Below are 13,344 nucleotides of genomic sequence, written 5' to 3' on the forward strand. Positions count from 1 at the left end.
GCTTTGAAGCGACACTCGTTTGCAAACCCTGATTGTCGTTGTGAGAGAAATGCGCGTGTAAAGTGTATCAGCCTGCGTGGGTTGTGAGTAACCACAAACCTTGGAGCACACATGTGCCACAGCTTGACCAGTTGATTAAGAATTTCAAATAATACACATGTATAAGAAGCCGTCTGTTGATTTTCTTTTGTGTTGACAGACAGTGACAACTCTTTTTTTTTTGTTAGAATCAGTTACTAAGGTTTACCTAATTGCAAACCTGGTATTGAATTCGTTTTCAGTTGCTTTCTACGAGAATGTTTGAGCAATAGACACACACACACACACACACACACGCACCCGCACCCGCATTATTTATAGTTATAGCAAGTTGGATGTTTTGGAAGATCTCTCTCTCTCTCTCTCTCTCTCTCTCTCTCTATATATATATATATATATATATATATGTAACGTGTGTATTATACGTGATCTTGATGAGATCATATTGAACAGAAGAGGTATTCGGTGTGTATACATTAATTTTAAAGGAACGAAAAAAAATTGTTAAAAAAAAAATCCACTTACAGATAGAGTTTGGCTTGATCATCTTGTTCACTTAGAAATTAAGATGTGATCTGCTGTCTTAAAACTGCCATCCGAACTTACACCTTTTTTTCTAACCAATTGGCCTTGTGGAAACAGTTGTACATTACAAACATCACAGCCAATAAAGCAGTGTTTATGTATCCGCATAACAAAACTGAAAAAGCATGGGGTTTTAGATAACTCGACCGAGTCTTTGGTAACTAGTTAAGCAATAGTTGGCCACTGTTCACGGTACAAAATGTCCCAATTACGACATTTTGTACCGGTGTGCGCGGTAGAAAATGTCAAAACATGACAATTTGTCACTTTTGTGACATTTTGTTCCACATTGTATATTTATGTCAACTGCGGTACAATTTGTCACACACGAATAGACCGTTTTCCGTCGGGTCTGACTCGTCAGTTGAGTAAAGTACAGTTGAAAAGGTGAGTAAACAATGACCACTACCACACAGACACACAGTTGGTTTAACTCAGCTGGGGATCGAACTTAGGAGCTTCCACTCCACAGGCGGACGTCTTAACCACTAGGCCATGTGTGTCTGTGTTGTAGTGGTCCTTGTATACTCACCTTTTCAACTTTACTCGCAATTGTGACATTTTGTACCGTGTTGACATTTTGTGCCGCAACAGCCACCTAGAAAGAAAACGTAGAATAGTTTAAAAGTTCATTATGTGCGCTCCGAGTTTTCTCCCCGTCTAAATTGGGAGGGCACAGATACGCTGAACAGTCTCAGAAAGCACCATTGAAAAATCGTTATTCTTCAGAGATTGAGGAGCACTCAGTATTTGGATTTACAGTGGCAAATAATTGTTATTTTACAGTGTCAGTAAAATAGTTTGCCAGTAGATACCATTTCTTGTCATGTAGGTTCTCATTCAGATTGGAAGTCGGACCGCTGCTGTGTCTCCTTTCTTTTCGGTTGAAATTTTATTTTATCTTTATTACTTTTTACAAGCCAGCTGTCGAAAAGTTATAACATGATAAATCCAATGTTGCTCAGTTAAAACTGATAGATGAACTATCGCGTTGGTGTTGGTAGGTTTTAAACAAAAGGAAACATATTAACGCATGGGAGTAGTAGTATAAGTGAATCCAGTAAATCCATCGGCGTTCTTACTATAAAATTGGCCCAAAGGTATAGCGACCAATGTGAACAATAAATTACAAGCATTAATTTTTTTTTTTCATTGTCACCAGTTGTACCTTTATCCCCCCCCACAGTCAAGTAAAACTATTCACTGCAGCTTCGATGGCCCAAAGTTAGTTTTGTCAGTTGGGAGAGGATGAGGCGTGCAGGGGTCAAGGAGATCAGCCGACTGGTCTGATGTGGCACACCGCTCTTCCTCTGGCGTCGTTGTTCCTGCGGCAGACCCATCGTATCACGTTGTTGAGGCACATGCGGAAGCAGACGCCGATACGCATCCGCCGGCACCGACCTCGCAGGGAATTGACGCATCTTGGCTGAAACAATGGTAAAAATGGCAATGGATTATTTTTGTGAGCATTTATTATATTTGGGTAACTTTTTTCCCTTCCGCACTTGCTTCACATTCTGTCTGGTCCGTGTCTGAGTCTGTCCGTTAGTCCTTCAATCATCAGTCGGTCGCTCTGACAGTCAGTATGTTTTATATTTCTGCATTGCTTGAACAGAAAATCACAGTCATGATCTGTATCCCTCTTCATCTCCATCTGTCCCTCTTTACCTATCTCCTACTGTATCTACTGCTGTATCTCTGTCGATACTGAAAACTGTAGAGCGATCGATCCATCATCATTCCATGCATTCACCCCCTTAATTGTTCTGGGACTCTTTGGAGCTGTGCACACGTGTATATGCAACCCGTTATCATCGCACGCCCTCGACCATGCGTGCATTTGTGTGCGTGTGTGTTCCTGAATGAAAACGAAAAAACAGTCTCTCAGCTTAAACTTCTAAGCCACAGGATGCTGTTGGAAGCATATCATGTCCTCATTCAGTGCACTTTGCACACATTAAACCCAGGCATTGACCTTGTGGTACATACCGTAGGAGTGTAAGTCTTTATACCCACGTTGTTTAGAATTGATATTGGCGTGTGCACATTCATTTGTTTGCATAGCACTACAGTCGATCGTGTCCGTATTAAAACGATCGGCAAAACAGGAGGTAAGCCTTCGACACGACTGACGTGTGATTCGTGCTGCACTACAACAACAAACATTCCAAAAACGCCCACGGTGGAGGTGGAGTGGGGGAGGGGGGGGGGAGAGATAGGAAAGGGCAGTTACCAATATGTACATTTAACGAATCATCAAAAGCAAAAGTTGTGTACTAGAAACAGACGAGTTCTTTCTCAAGCAGCCCACATCGTTCGGGATTTTGTTTTACGATAAAAAAAATATACATCTGTCAAAGTTTCAAACTAAGGAAACATTTCTAGGCTTTGTCATAATTGTTCGTGTCCTTCTCAGTTCATTGTCGTAATTATAATGTGTGGAAAAAATTATTTGTTCCTATTTTAAAGCCCGATTTGGTGTCGACATACAAAGTAAATACACACATGAAAAGGTCCGCGTTTCATTTCCGAGCGTATTGAAAAAAATAAAGACTCCGGACAAGACCTGTTCTTTCGACAACATTTTGAACGGCGGAGATTGGTCGCGTTCTCCCACATTTCGATTATGACGTCGTCTTCGTAAAAAACAACAAATTGTTAGTACGGAGAGAAATACGATTTTTTCCCCTCTGAAATCTTTGATCCTCACTCAGTCCTCCAGTCAGAAACAATGCAGAAGCGTTGTCATTGAATTTGATATAATTGGGAAGGAAGTATAACCTGTAGCCTGTCACCGATCTGGCTAACGTAAATAGTGAAAGGCCTTCAACCACTCATCCATGCTTGTCTCTCGGGAACCGAGAATGACGATGCATTGTGCCGTCACCGGCAGACATTAATCAGTGGACTGCACGCAAGTGGCTTCGTTTCCCGAAGTCCGAAGGCATGGACTGACGCAGGTCCGCACATACTGGTGATCTGAAGCGCAAAAGTCGCTGGCAGCGACTCGGGAGAGGCGACTGAACCGAGTAATGAAACGTCTGCCAGGCCATGTAGCAGTTCACGAACTTTGTCGTGGCACAGTTCATGTCTGTCGGCGTGTCCTTGAGCTGGTTTGGGTTTGGCAATGCTCTTGTGCTGGAAAAAATCGACTCAAGCGCTCATGGATAAACGTGCTGGTCGCTCAGTGAAACCTGTGTTGCGAGGATAAACCTGGTATGCAATAAAAAGTACATGGAAGGGGTTGGGTTGGGATGGGGTGTCCAGATTAACCCTATTCCCATCTCAGAATCACCCCCAGGGAGTAAAATCTGCTAACAGAGAAAGGTCCTTCAGGATTAATTCTAGCTCATATCCCCACTCATTTGTGTCGTTCCAATAGATGAAAGTCAAAGGTAAATGCTCAAGTAATTAAGACTACACGCAGCTTTATACACTATTAACACATTTAGCATTGGACCGTTTAGCTGGTGTGTGCAAAAACGTGTGCGTGCGTGCGCGCGAAGCGCCGAATGATAGACCGTCTCGGGTGTCCGAAGAGTCGGACCGTCGCGGTGCACGAGTAGATGGCGGTCGTGAATCATGAATGTTGGTGTTACATTAAGCGTGCGCGCGCGCGCGCACACACATACACACACCCACACACACACACCATCCCCACCACCACACCCAGATACACACACGCGCGCTCGTGCGCTAACACACAACACACACACACCACGCACGCACACATCATACACAATACGCACGCGGGCGCGCGCACACACACACACACACACACACACACACACACACACCAACACTAAGCACGCACCCACATATATGCACATAAAGACTATGCGGGAAATCAAGTCTGGTTACTCAAAAGGAATGTGGGGGTAAATGTAAGGTGGGGGGGTTGATTCTAGTACGCTACGCCGGCCAAAAAGATCTTGTCCAGTCATCTTTCATTCACGCATAGTTTTCATTGTTCATCCCCGTGCATCGTAACAAAAACTCCAGTTGCTTGTAGTACAACTACAATGCACAGAAAAAAGAACTATGGGTAGTCTCCTATGTTCGGGTTATTTCTATTTATTTTTATTTAATTTTATTTGTTTAATCTTATTTATTAACAGCTGAGTTACTGCAATTAGACGATGTTTAAGCTGTAAGTTAACCCTTCTTTGGGTAGGGTGGGTGGGCAGTGGGGATGAGGGGTGGGGTGCTTACCGACACAGAACGGATTTTGTTGTGCAGGTTTGTGCTGCTAGACAGTCTTTGCAAATTCGAATCCACATTTCACCTCCGTCTAACCATCGTGTACGTTTTCAGCAATTTCCCGTCTTTTTCATGACTTTACCGCTTTGATACATCACAACAAAAGTAGTAATGGCATTCTTACCGATTGTCACATTGTTTGGTGTAGTTTTTTTTTAGCATGCACATTCTAGTTCAGTACCTTCTTCAAAATATTGGTATTTAGTAAACAGGTCAAAGGTGTAATTAGTGTTATTCTGTCCAGAAATGATTTTCCTTTTCTTTGAATTGCGGAATCTTCAGCAGACTCAAGAATTTTTCCTTTTTTTTTCTTTTTTTTTTTTATATATACAGATTTTTACAGAATCGGAGAGTAAACGAAATAAAACACTCACGATCCGGAAATACAGGTTAGTCCGGAAGATAGATTTACAGTCCTTTAACTAGTATGTATAAAAAAAAAATGTGTTTAATCTAATCTAAATAAGAATTGGTGTTTACAGACGAAGAATTTCCCGAGAAAATGAGTTTATTAAAATTTACAAAACACACACACACACACACACACACACACACACACACACACACACACACACACACACACACTCATCCATCCATAGACACAGAATAACGGCTGACCGAATCAGTGTTATTATATAGACCCACTGTTTACATACGTGATGAACAAAATACCTATTATTGTGCCCAAGAAATCTTAGCACTAATTTTTTTTAATCTGTTTTATTTATTTATTTATTTTTGCTATAAACATTTAGCTTTAAAACAGCTGAACATATTTGGATTCTCGACACCTCCCGCCCTCCCCCTCCCCGTCCCCGAACCCACCATCCCCATCCCGTGCCACCAACAAACAAGTAACCGTGAGTGGAGTTGACCGTTCAATACATTTTGAAACATTCAGTTCATTTATCGAACGCATTGCTGGTTTACATCAGGTTCGTTTGCCATATCACCCAAACCCTGGTCTTTGAAACCTTAGTCGGGAGCTTGCTTGGGAGAATCTTGAAGACTATCAGGACGAATTTTACTGTTACTTAATTCCTCTTTTCAACCGCTTCCTACGAACATTACAAAGGCTGAAGTTTCAAGAAGCCGGCTGCGCTCTGTTGGTCCCAGAAGTGCGGCTCGTCAACTTTTTTCCGTCTTTTGGCAGATGGATTAAGTGTCAACTTCCTGGCCTGAGGGATTAGTCTGTCAAGGGGTCCTGTGACATGGGAACATTATTATTTCCTCAAGTTGTAAAATGAGTGATGGATCGCGGCTTGCCAGAGAAGCATTTCAGTCTTAAAGTGGCATGTCCGCACTGCAGAAACCGCACCCAAGTACCTTTCAGTGCAAAGAGAAAAAGAGCTGCATTACATTTAAAAAAATTTTTTTTATTGTTTTTATTTATTATTTATTTTTAATTTTTGCATACAATAAACGACAGACGGCTCCAGATCCTGTTGGACGACTTTATCATGGTTTTGACCCTGAGGTTAAGCTGTTGACAGGAACGTCGGAAATAATCATTTTTCAAAAGAAAAAACAAGGAAGTGTGTGTATTTCTGAGCTTTTCTTCTTCTTCTTGGAACCCGACGTTAGTAAGACGCCAGGCTCTAATACAAGCTATAATACTCCGTGTAAAAAGAATGTAACCGATTTATGTTGACTTCCCACCAAGATCACACACACACCCACACACTGACACAGACACAGGATTAACATGGTGACCTTCAGCTTCCGCCAAAGTCACATGGAAAAGGTCACATATGATAGATTATACCTTTCTCTGTCGTATCTGTGACCGCCGCTAACGGTTTCCAAAAGACAAAGACGAAAAGCATGGAAAAAAAAACAAACCAACAACAAAAAACGGTGTTACCTTTTACTATGCGTCAGATGACAAATACGTAAGATCCATTCATCGACAGCTTATCACGCTGTTGCATATTTATGAAAATAATTTTTTTAAGTGTCGTTCGAATTCTTCCGAAAACACACACACATCTATATATGTATGTACAAACACACACACACACACACACACACACACACACACACACACACACACGCCACAGCTCCATATTCTGACTATTCTTCAAATTTTGAATGTCTGAAGTTGGGGGCGGGGGGCGGAGTAGCTTCCGTGGTGGCGAAAAAAACTGGAGTGTTGAATTTAACAGATTGCCTGCCCCTGTCTGTTACAACTTCCTTTTGCTTCTTCGGAGTAACAAAGAACAGCTTGTAACAGTAAGTCACGGGTGATTAATTTAAAATCTTTCGTTCCTCAGCTTCAGCCCTGTCACAAACCAGCAGTCGTGTGCAGGTTTTGACTGATGGCGGGGGGGGGGGCTTGCTCGTGGTGGTGGGTGGCTTTTTCACACACATGCTGATGATTTGCCCGTCATAGGTCTCACCGACTATATCCGTTTCTCTCTCTCTCTCTCTCTCTCTCTCTCTCTGTGTGTGTGTGTGTGTGTGTGTGTGTAAGTTCGTCTGTGTGAATGTGTGCCTGAATGTTTTTTTGTTCGTGTGTACTTCTGCCGATGTATCCATTCTCTGAGTAGGTGTTTGTTTGTTTGTTTGTTTGTTTTTTCTTTTTTTTCAGGCGTATGAATGGTGTCTTGTGTCCCTGTTTCCCAGTTTTCTTTGTCGAAACCAAAGGCGGTCAACAAAGACAAGAGTAAACACAAATAATCTATATCTGATGACGGTTGTTTCGCTTGTCTGTCCACGCGCGCAACTGCATGGTTTTTGAGGGCACAAAAATGGGAGGATCTGTCTGGTCTGTCTGTTTCACATATGAACGGAGATAGTGCTTCAGGTGAAGGCTATACATTACTGACAAAGCAATGGCTTTGATATTAGGAAACTGGCTTTTCTTTCGTAACAGTGATATTTACAGTTGATTCTTTATAAACTAGCAAACACACACACACACACACACACACACACACACACACGCACATATATGTGTGTGTGTGTGTTTATATATATATATATATATTGACAGATACTTATTCAGATAGTTATACATCTATATAATTTTGTCAGGGTTCACTGCACAGGGTCTGAGTGTGATAAAGCAAAGATTTTTCGCATTCGATGTACTGGACCCAGTTGATCAGTTGTATCAAAATAGCATGTTGCCTATTACCCCCAGAAATCCAATGATGTTACAGGCTTCAAAGAACAGCTTCATTTTGTCATCACTGAAACACTTTCATTTTGTGATTGATAATTGTCGAACGCATTTCTGTTGCATTTCTGACTGCACTTTATTTAAAATAAACACGGACACACACACACACACACACACACACACACACACACACACGCACACACGCACACAAAAGAGAGTGAAAACGGTTTTTGATGTAAATCCAAGCCCACAACAGAAACTAGAGCTTGTGTGAGTTGCAGCGCACGAGCGCAAAAAAGAAGGGAAAGAGACAGCTGCTGTTGTATTGTAATGCATTGCATTGCATTTTATGGTATTGCGTTATAATGTGAAAATAAACACACACACACACACAAAAGAGAGTGAAAACGGTTTTGGATGTTAATCCAAGCCCACAACAGAAACTAGAGCATGTGTGAGTTTCAGCGCACGAGCGCAAAAAAGAAGGGAAAGAGACAGCTGCTTTTGTATTGTAATGCATTGCATTCTACTGCATTGCATTACATTTTATGGTATTGCGTTATACTGTGAAAATATTCTTGGATGTAAAGTCCAGTCCACATTAGAAACTAGAGCATGTGGGAGTTGCAGCGTACGTACGCAGAAGAGGGGGAAGAGACAACTGCTGTTCTATTGTAATGCATTACATTGCATTGGATTGCATGGTATTATACTGTCTGTTGTATCTGTGTCACAACAGATCTCTTTGGCTGCTCTCCCCGGGGAGAGCGCGGCCATCAGAGTTGGCGCCACCCTTTTATTTATGTCTGCAAGTATTTGTTTTACTGTGACTTGGGGGCAGTTCCGTGTGCGTGTTGAGGTGATGAAGGAAGCAGGAGAGAGCGTGCGTGTCCCCACCATGACAGTAAAATTATTGTTACCAAGCTGGAGTTAATATCAGAAATGACGTAACCCACACGAAAGGTCTGATATCGATAGCCGTTTCCAATTAGCAAGAGATCACGTGCTCAACGTGGAGCTTGTCAAGGCTGCACTGGGTTGTTTATGGCGCCACAGTTTGCCGCTTTGTCCTTTTCTGTCATCCGGCGATGAAGTTTCCTCATCATGCAAGCAATATGCTGCACACAACATTATTTCCCTTCACGGTGTGGCCTGTTTTGGACAAGTTAGATCATGGCAAAGTCCATGAATCTCGTTGTCGGAATTGTTTTATTTTGGGTTTACTCATCACATGCAACAGGAAATACAGGGTTACAAACAGCAGGGGGAAATCATCTGACCAGATCTGTAACTGGAACTGTAGAGGGGGCGGGGAGAGATGGAGGGGAAGACAGAAAAAAAACCAACATTAACTGACAACATTGCAGAATGGACTTTAAAAAAACTATTTGCAGAGACCCAGGCTTTGACACGCAACCGACAGACCTTGAGGAATCTGGTGAATAGTTCTTTTGTGCGGCGTCCCATTGTTGCTTCACTGACTTAGGGGACTTCAGTTACTCAAGGAGACGTCACTACGCTCAGACAGATCCATATACGCTACACCGGATCTGCTAAGGGAGAAGAAAAAGGAGAAGTACATAATGTCACCAGGTCATTTTCTCTTAATAGTAATTAGATTGACTGTGGGGACATCTAATGCTACACATCCAGAGTCATTCTCAGACTGGAAATAGCAGATAAGGTCCAAAGTTTCACTGTTTATAGCCCACTGACAGTACGTCAGTTTCACAAAAAGGTCCGAGCTCACCACCATTAGAAAATCCAACACCGATTCAGAACTGTGCAAAGTACTCCCAGCCTTGACAGTATTTTTCCGGTTTAATATATGATTATAATCATCAAGGTATTAGCTTTGATGTTTTCAGCTCGGCAGGTGACGGTCATATCCCTGAAACTGATCACCGGATGATAGCGCACACGCGCAAGAGGAAGAAAAAGAAGCATCGACAATTGATACTGTGGTCAGGTGCACGGGTGTGGGAGGCAGGGAGGGGGTGTGAGAGTGTCTGCGTCTGACAGGAAAATTATTATCACGGAAGCTGGAAAAGTGCTATATTTACACCAGCGGTGACATGACCCCAAAACGTCTGGCAGACACACAACAGCATGAACAGTTTCCAGTTGGCAGGTGATCACGCGCTGTCGCCTTAACTGAAGCTAGTCACGATTGCAGTGGCTTGTGTCATGACTGCACTGGGCTGTTAATGGCGCCGTGCTTGGTCGCTCTACCCTTTCTTTACCCGGCAATAAGGTCTCCAACACGCCAGTAATATGTCGACTTCGGAACATTAATTATTTTTTTATCGCCAAGGTATGTTCAGGGCTGGAAAGTCGTGGATACGTTTTTTGCTGTCTTGGAGACAATTCGATTTATAAAAAAAAAAAAAAAAAAAAAAAAATCAATCGACATGTCCCCCCAGGTTCTACTTGCCCTCCTCTAAGTAAAGAGGCGATAATTAAAGTTAGTACCTGTGATGCAACGATAAATCAGGAGACATGATTCATTAAAAAGTAGTACGTGTTACTGGAAAATAAAACCTTGGGACAGAGGGTGTGTGTGTTGAGGTGAAAAGGTAATGAGGGAAGTGCAATCGGAGCACTGAAGCTGACTGCAAGGTCACCCTCTCACTGACACGGTCAAACTTGGTCCCCGTCGGACAAGGGGGAGGGGGGGGGGGGGGAGGCTTCTCATCATGTCCGACAGAAGGTTTAGGTGTCCCGGAGATTCGGACGGTTGGGCAGTTCGAGTCCCAGCTGCGTGTTTGACACTTAAGACTGTTGGGGACCTTCAGTGTGGCTGCTTGTTTATCGTATGGCTGACAGCCGGGGCTGTGGGGTTGACTAAACTGACTCAGAATCAATTGCAAGGCTTGAATGATTAAATGCGTGATGGAACGTTTCAGTTTCAAATTACAAGATGGCGTCACAGAGTGCGGACTGATCCATATATACACTACACCACACCACATCACACACACACACACACACACACACACACACACACACACACACATGTCTGCCGTGCATTCGCACACATGTGACATGCACAGAACGCACGCACCATCGTATCATTATGTTTATCTGCAACAAGGGCCAGGGAAGAACAAAGTAACCGTCCAAACTACACTTTCAGATTGCCTTGCATTATTCATCTCTCTCTCTCTTTTTTTTTTTTTTAAATTTTTTTTTTACCTCCAAACCTTTTAAGTTTTACTATCAAGATGCCCGAAACCCCTTCGTCTGTATAAGCACGCAGAAGATCGAATACACGCGTCAAAGATCCTGTAATCCATGTCAGCGTTCGATGAGTTATGGAAACAAGAACATATTCTAGCATGCACAATCCCGAAAACGGACGATGGCTGCCTGCATGGGGAACAAAAATGAGACGGTCATACACATAAAATATTACGTGTGTGTGTGTGTTTGTGTGTGTATGGTGTGGAGTGGGGTCGGGTGGGGTGGTGTGGTGTGTGTGTGTGCGTGCGCGCGCGCGCGCGCGTGACTGAAAGCACAGTCATAGACACAGGAAACGAATGAGCGCCGCAATGGTAGCTGTTAGTTGGCTCTACCCAGTGGCGCAAATGACTCCGTGTTTGTAAAGCGCTCAGAGCCCTGGCCTCTGACGAAGGATAGGCGCTATATAAGTACGCATATCATATCATATATCATATCATTCTACAGATTTTTTTGCCCAGGGACAGCCATCTCGTTGGCGAGGGTTCTCGAGTTTACGTGCTCAAAGTTTATACTGTTCACGAGACCTCGGTAAAACACACCATGATCCGAGTGAATAGCACCCTGACGTCCACTCAAGGTCCAGTGGAAGGGGGGTAGGGGGAGGGGGGAGGGTTCGAGAAAAAAAAAAGAAAAAAGACCGTCCGTATATGAGACTCGAATCAGTGGACGACACTCCCAGCCGGGCGCGCACATAACCACTAAACCACCGCTCAACTCCCGTGTCAGTCCTTTCGGTGCGCCACGTTTCGCCTTCCAGTCAGTCAAGTGCGTTCGTTTCCGTGAGATCAAAGACGTCATTATTGCAGTGGACACAGTTTCAGCCTTTCACGGCTTGCCATAAACCCAGAACGACCCTAGCTCCAGGTGAGCCATTGTGGGGTTAATACCGTAACGTGTCGTGCACACAATAGACCGGTTTAGTGCTTCCCGCCGCTCCCAAGATGACGTCAGTTTGCGTGTTTTATTGCAAGAGACATGATTATGTACTGAAAAGACTGGTTTCTTATTCTCTGTGTGTCTCTCTCTCTCTTTATGGAAGTCGCCCCCCCCCCCCGGCCTCCCCCCGCTCCCCCGCCCCACGGGCAGAAAGGCGAAAACAATAATTCAGACTTCTCCTCTCTGTGTCTCTGTCTCTCCTCTCTCTCTAGTGTGTGTGTACTCTCTCATAATGGACAACGAGGCGCACCAGATATATATATATATATATATATATATATATATATATATATATATATGCTAAGGTGGCAATAGCCTAGAAATGGCCTTAGTGGTCGGCGAGGCTTTAAGCACCATAATTTGATTTGATTTGAACTGACTGACTATATATATAATATAATATATACACCTCTCTCTCTCTCTCTCTCTCTCTCTGTGTGTGTGTGTGTGTGTGTGTGTGTGTGTGTGTGTGTGTGTGTGCAGAACATCAACAACAACCCACGGCTTAACATGACTCACTGTGTGGACAAAAAACGAAAACAAACCTCAATGAAGCGGGTTTCGTGAAGCGGATAAATATGTCAGCTCACCTTTTTTTATTTATTTTCATTTTATTCATTTATTTATTCATTCAATCATTTATTTATTTATTTGTTTATTTTTGTTGTTTTTTCACCGGGACGAGAAACCGGGTCTTAAAAACAAATCACCTGCTGACAGATATGCCGGAAGTCTGGATATATATATACATATATATGTCTGTCTGTTTGTGGGGGTGGGGGTGGGGGTGGGGGGGAGGGGGGGCGGGTGGTGTGGGCGGGGGGGGGGGGGGGGGGGCGAGGGGGGGGCTTGGACGACGGGGGCGTAGTGGGAGTGTTTGGCAGCGAACTGAATAAGAGAAAAGCCGAACAAAAAAAGAAAAAAAGAAAAAGAAAAAAGAAAAGAAAATCATGTGCGTGGGTGAAAAAACAACAACAAACAAACAACTACTCCCCCAAAATATGCTGCTACATCATTCCTTTCAAGTGAAATTCATTGTCAGCCGCGAGGGACTGTATGGCTTCGGAGAGCTTGTTGCCGCAAGAAGGACATATTTAAAAGTCGGCCACAGTCAGCCGGTGCGCGCAGTCGTAGATTACGGCCCCTGTGGTAGGCGG

General features: G+C 43.4%; 1 protein-coding gene across 1 annotated transcript in view; it reads right to left on the reverse strand.

Annotated features, from left to right (window-relative positions):
• Nucleotides 1-500: 500 nt before the first annotated feature.
• The window catches only part of LOC143301534 (uncharacterized), a 17,029-nt gene continuing 4,185 nt past the window's right edge, over nucleotides 501-13,344 (reverse strand). The window contains exon 2 of the mRNA XM_076615904.1: nucleotides 501-2,050. Within this exon, the coding sequence (XP_076472019.1) occupies nucleotides 1,898-2,050 (153 nt within the window). The 3' untranslated portion in view covers nucleotides 501-1,897. The remainder of the gene's footprint in view (nucleotides 2,051-13,344) is intronic.

This window comes from Babylonia areolata, chromosome 27 (genome assembly GCF_041734735.1).
Source record: "Babylonia areolata isolate BAREFJ2019XMU chromosome 27, ASM4173473v1, whole genome shotgun sequence".
NCBI classification, from domain to species: Eukaryota; Metazoa; Mollusca; class Gastropoda; order Neogastropoda; family Buccinidae; genus Babylonia; species Babylonia areolata.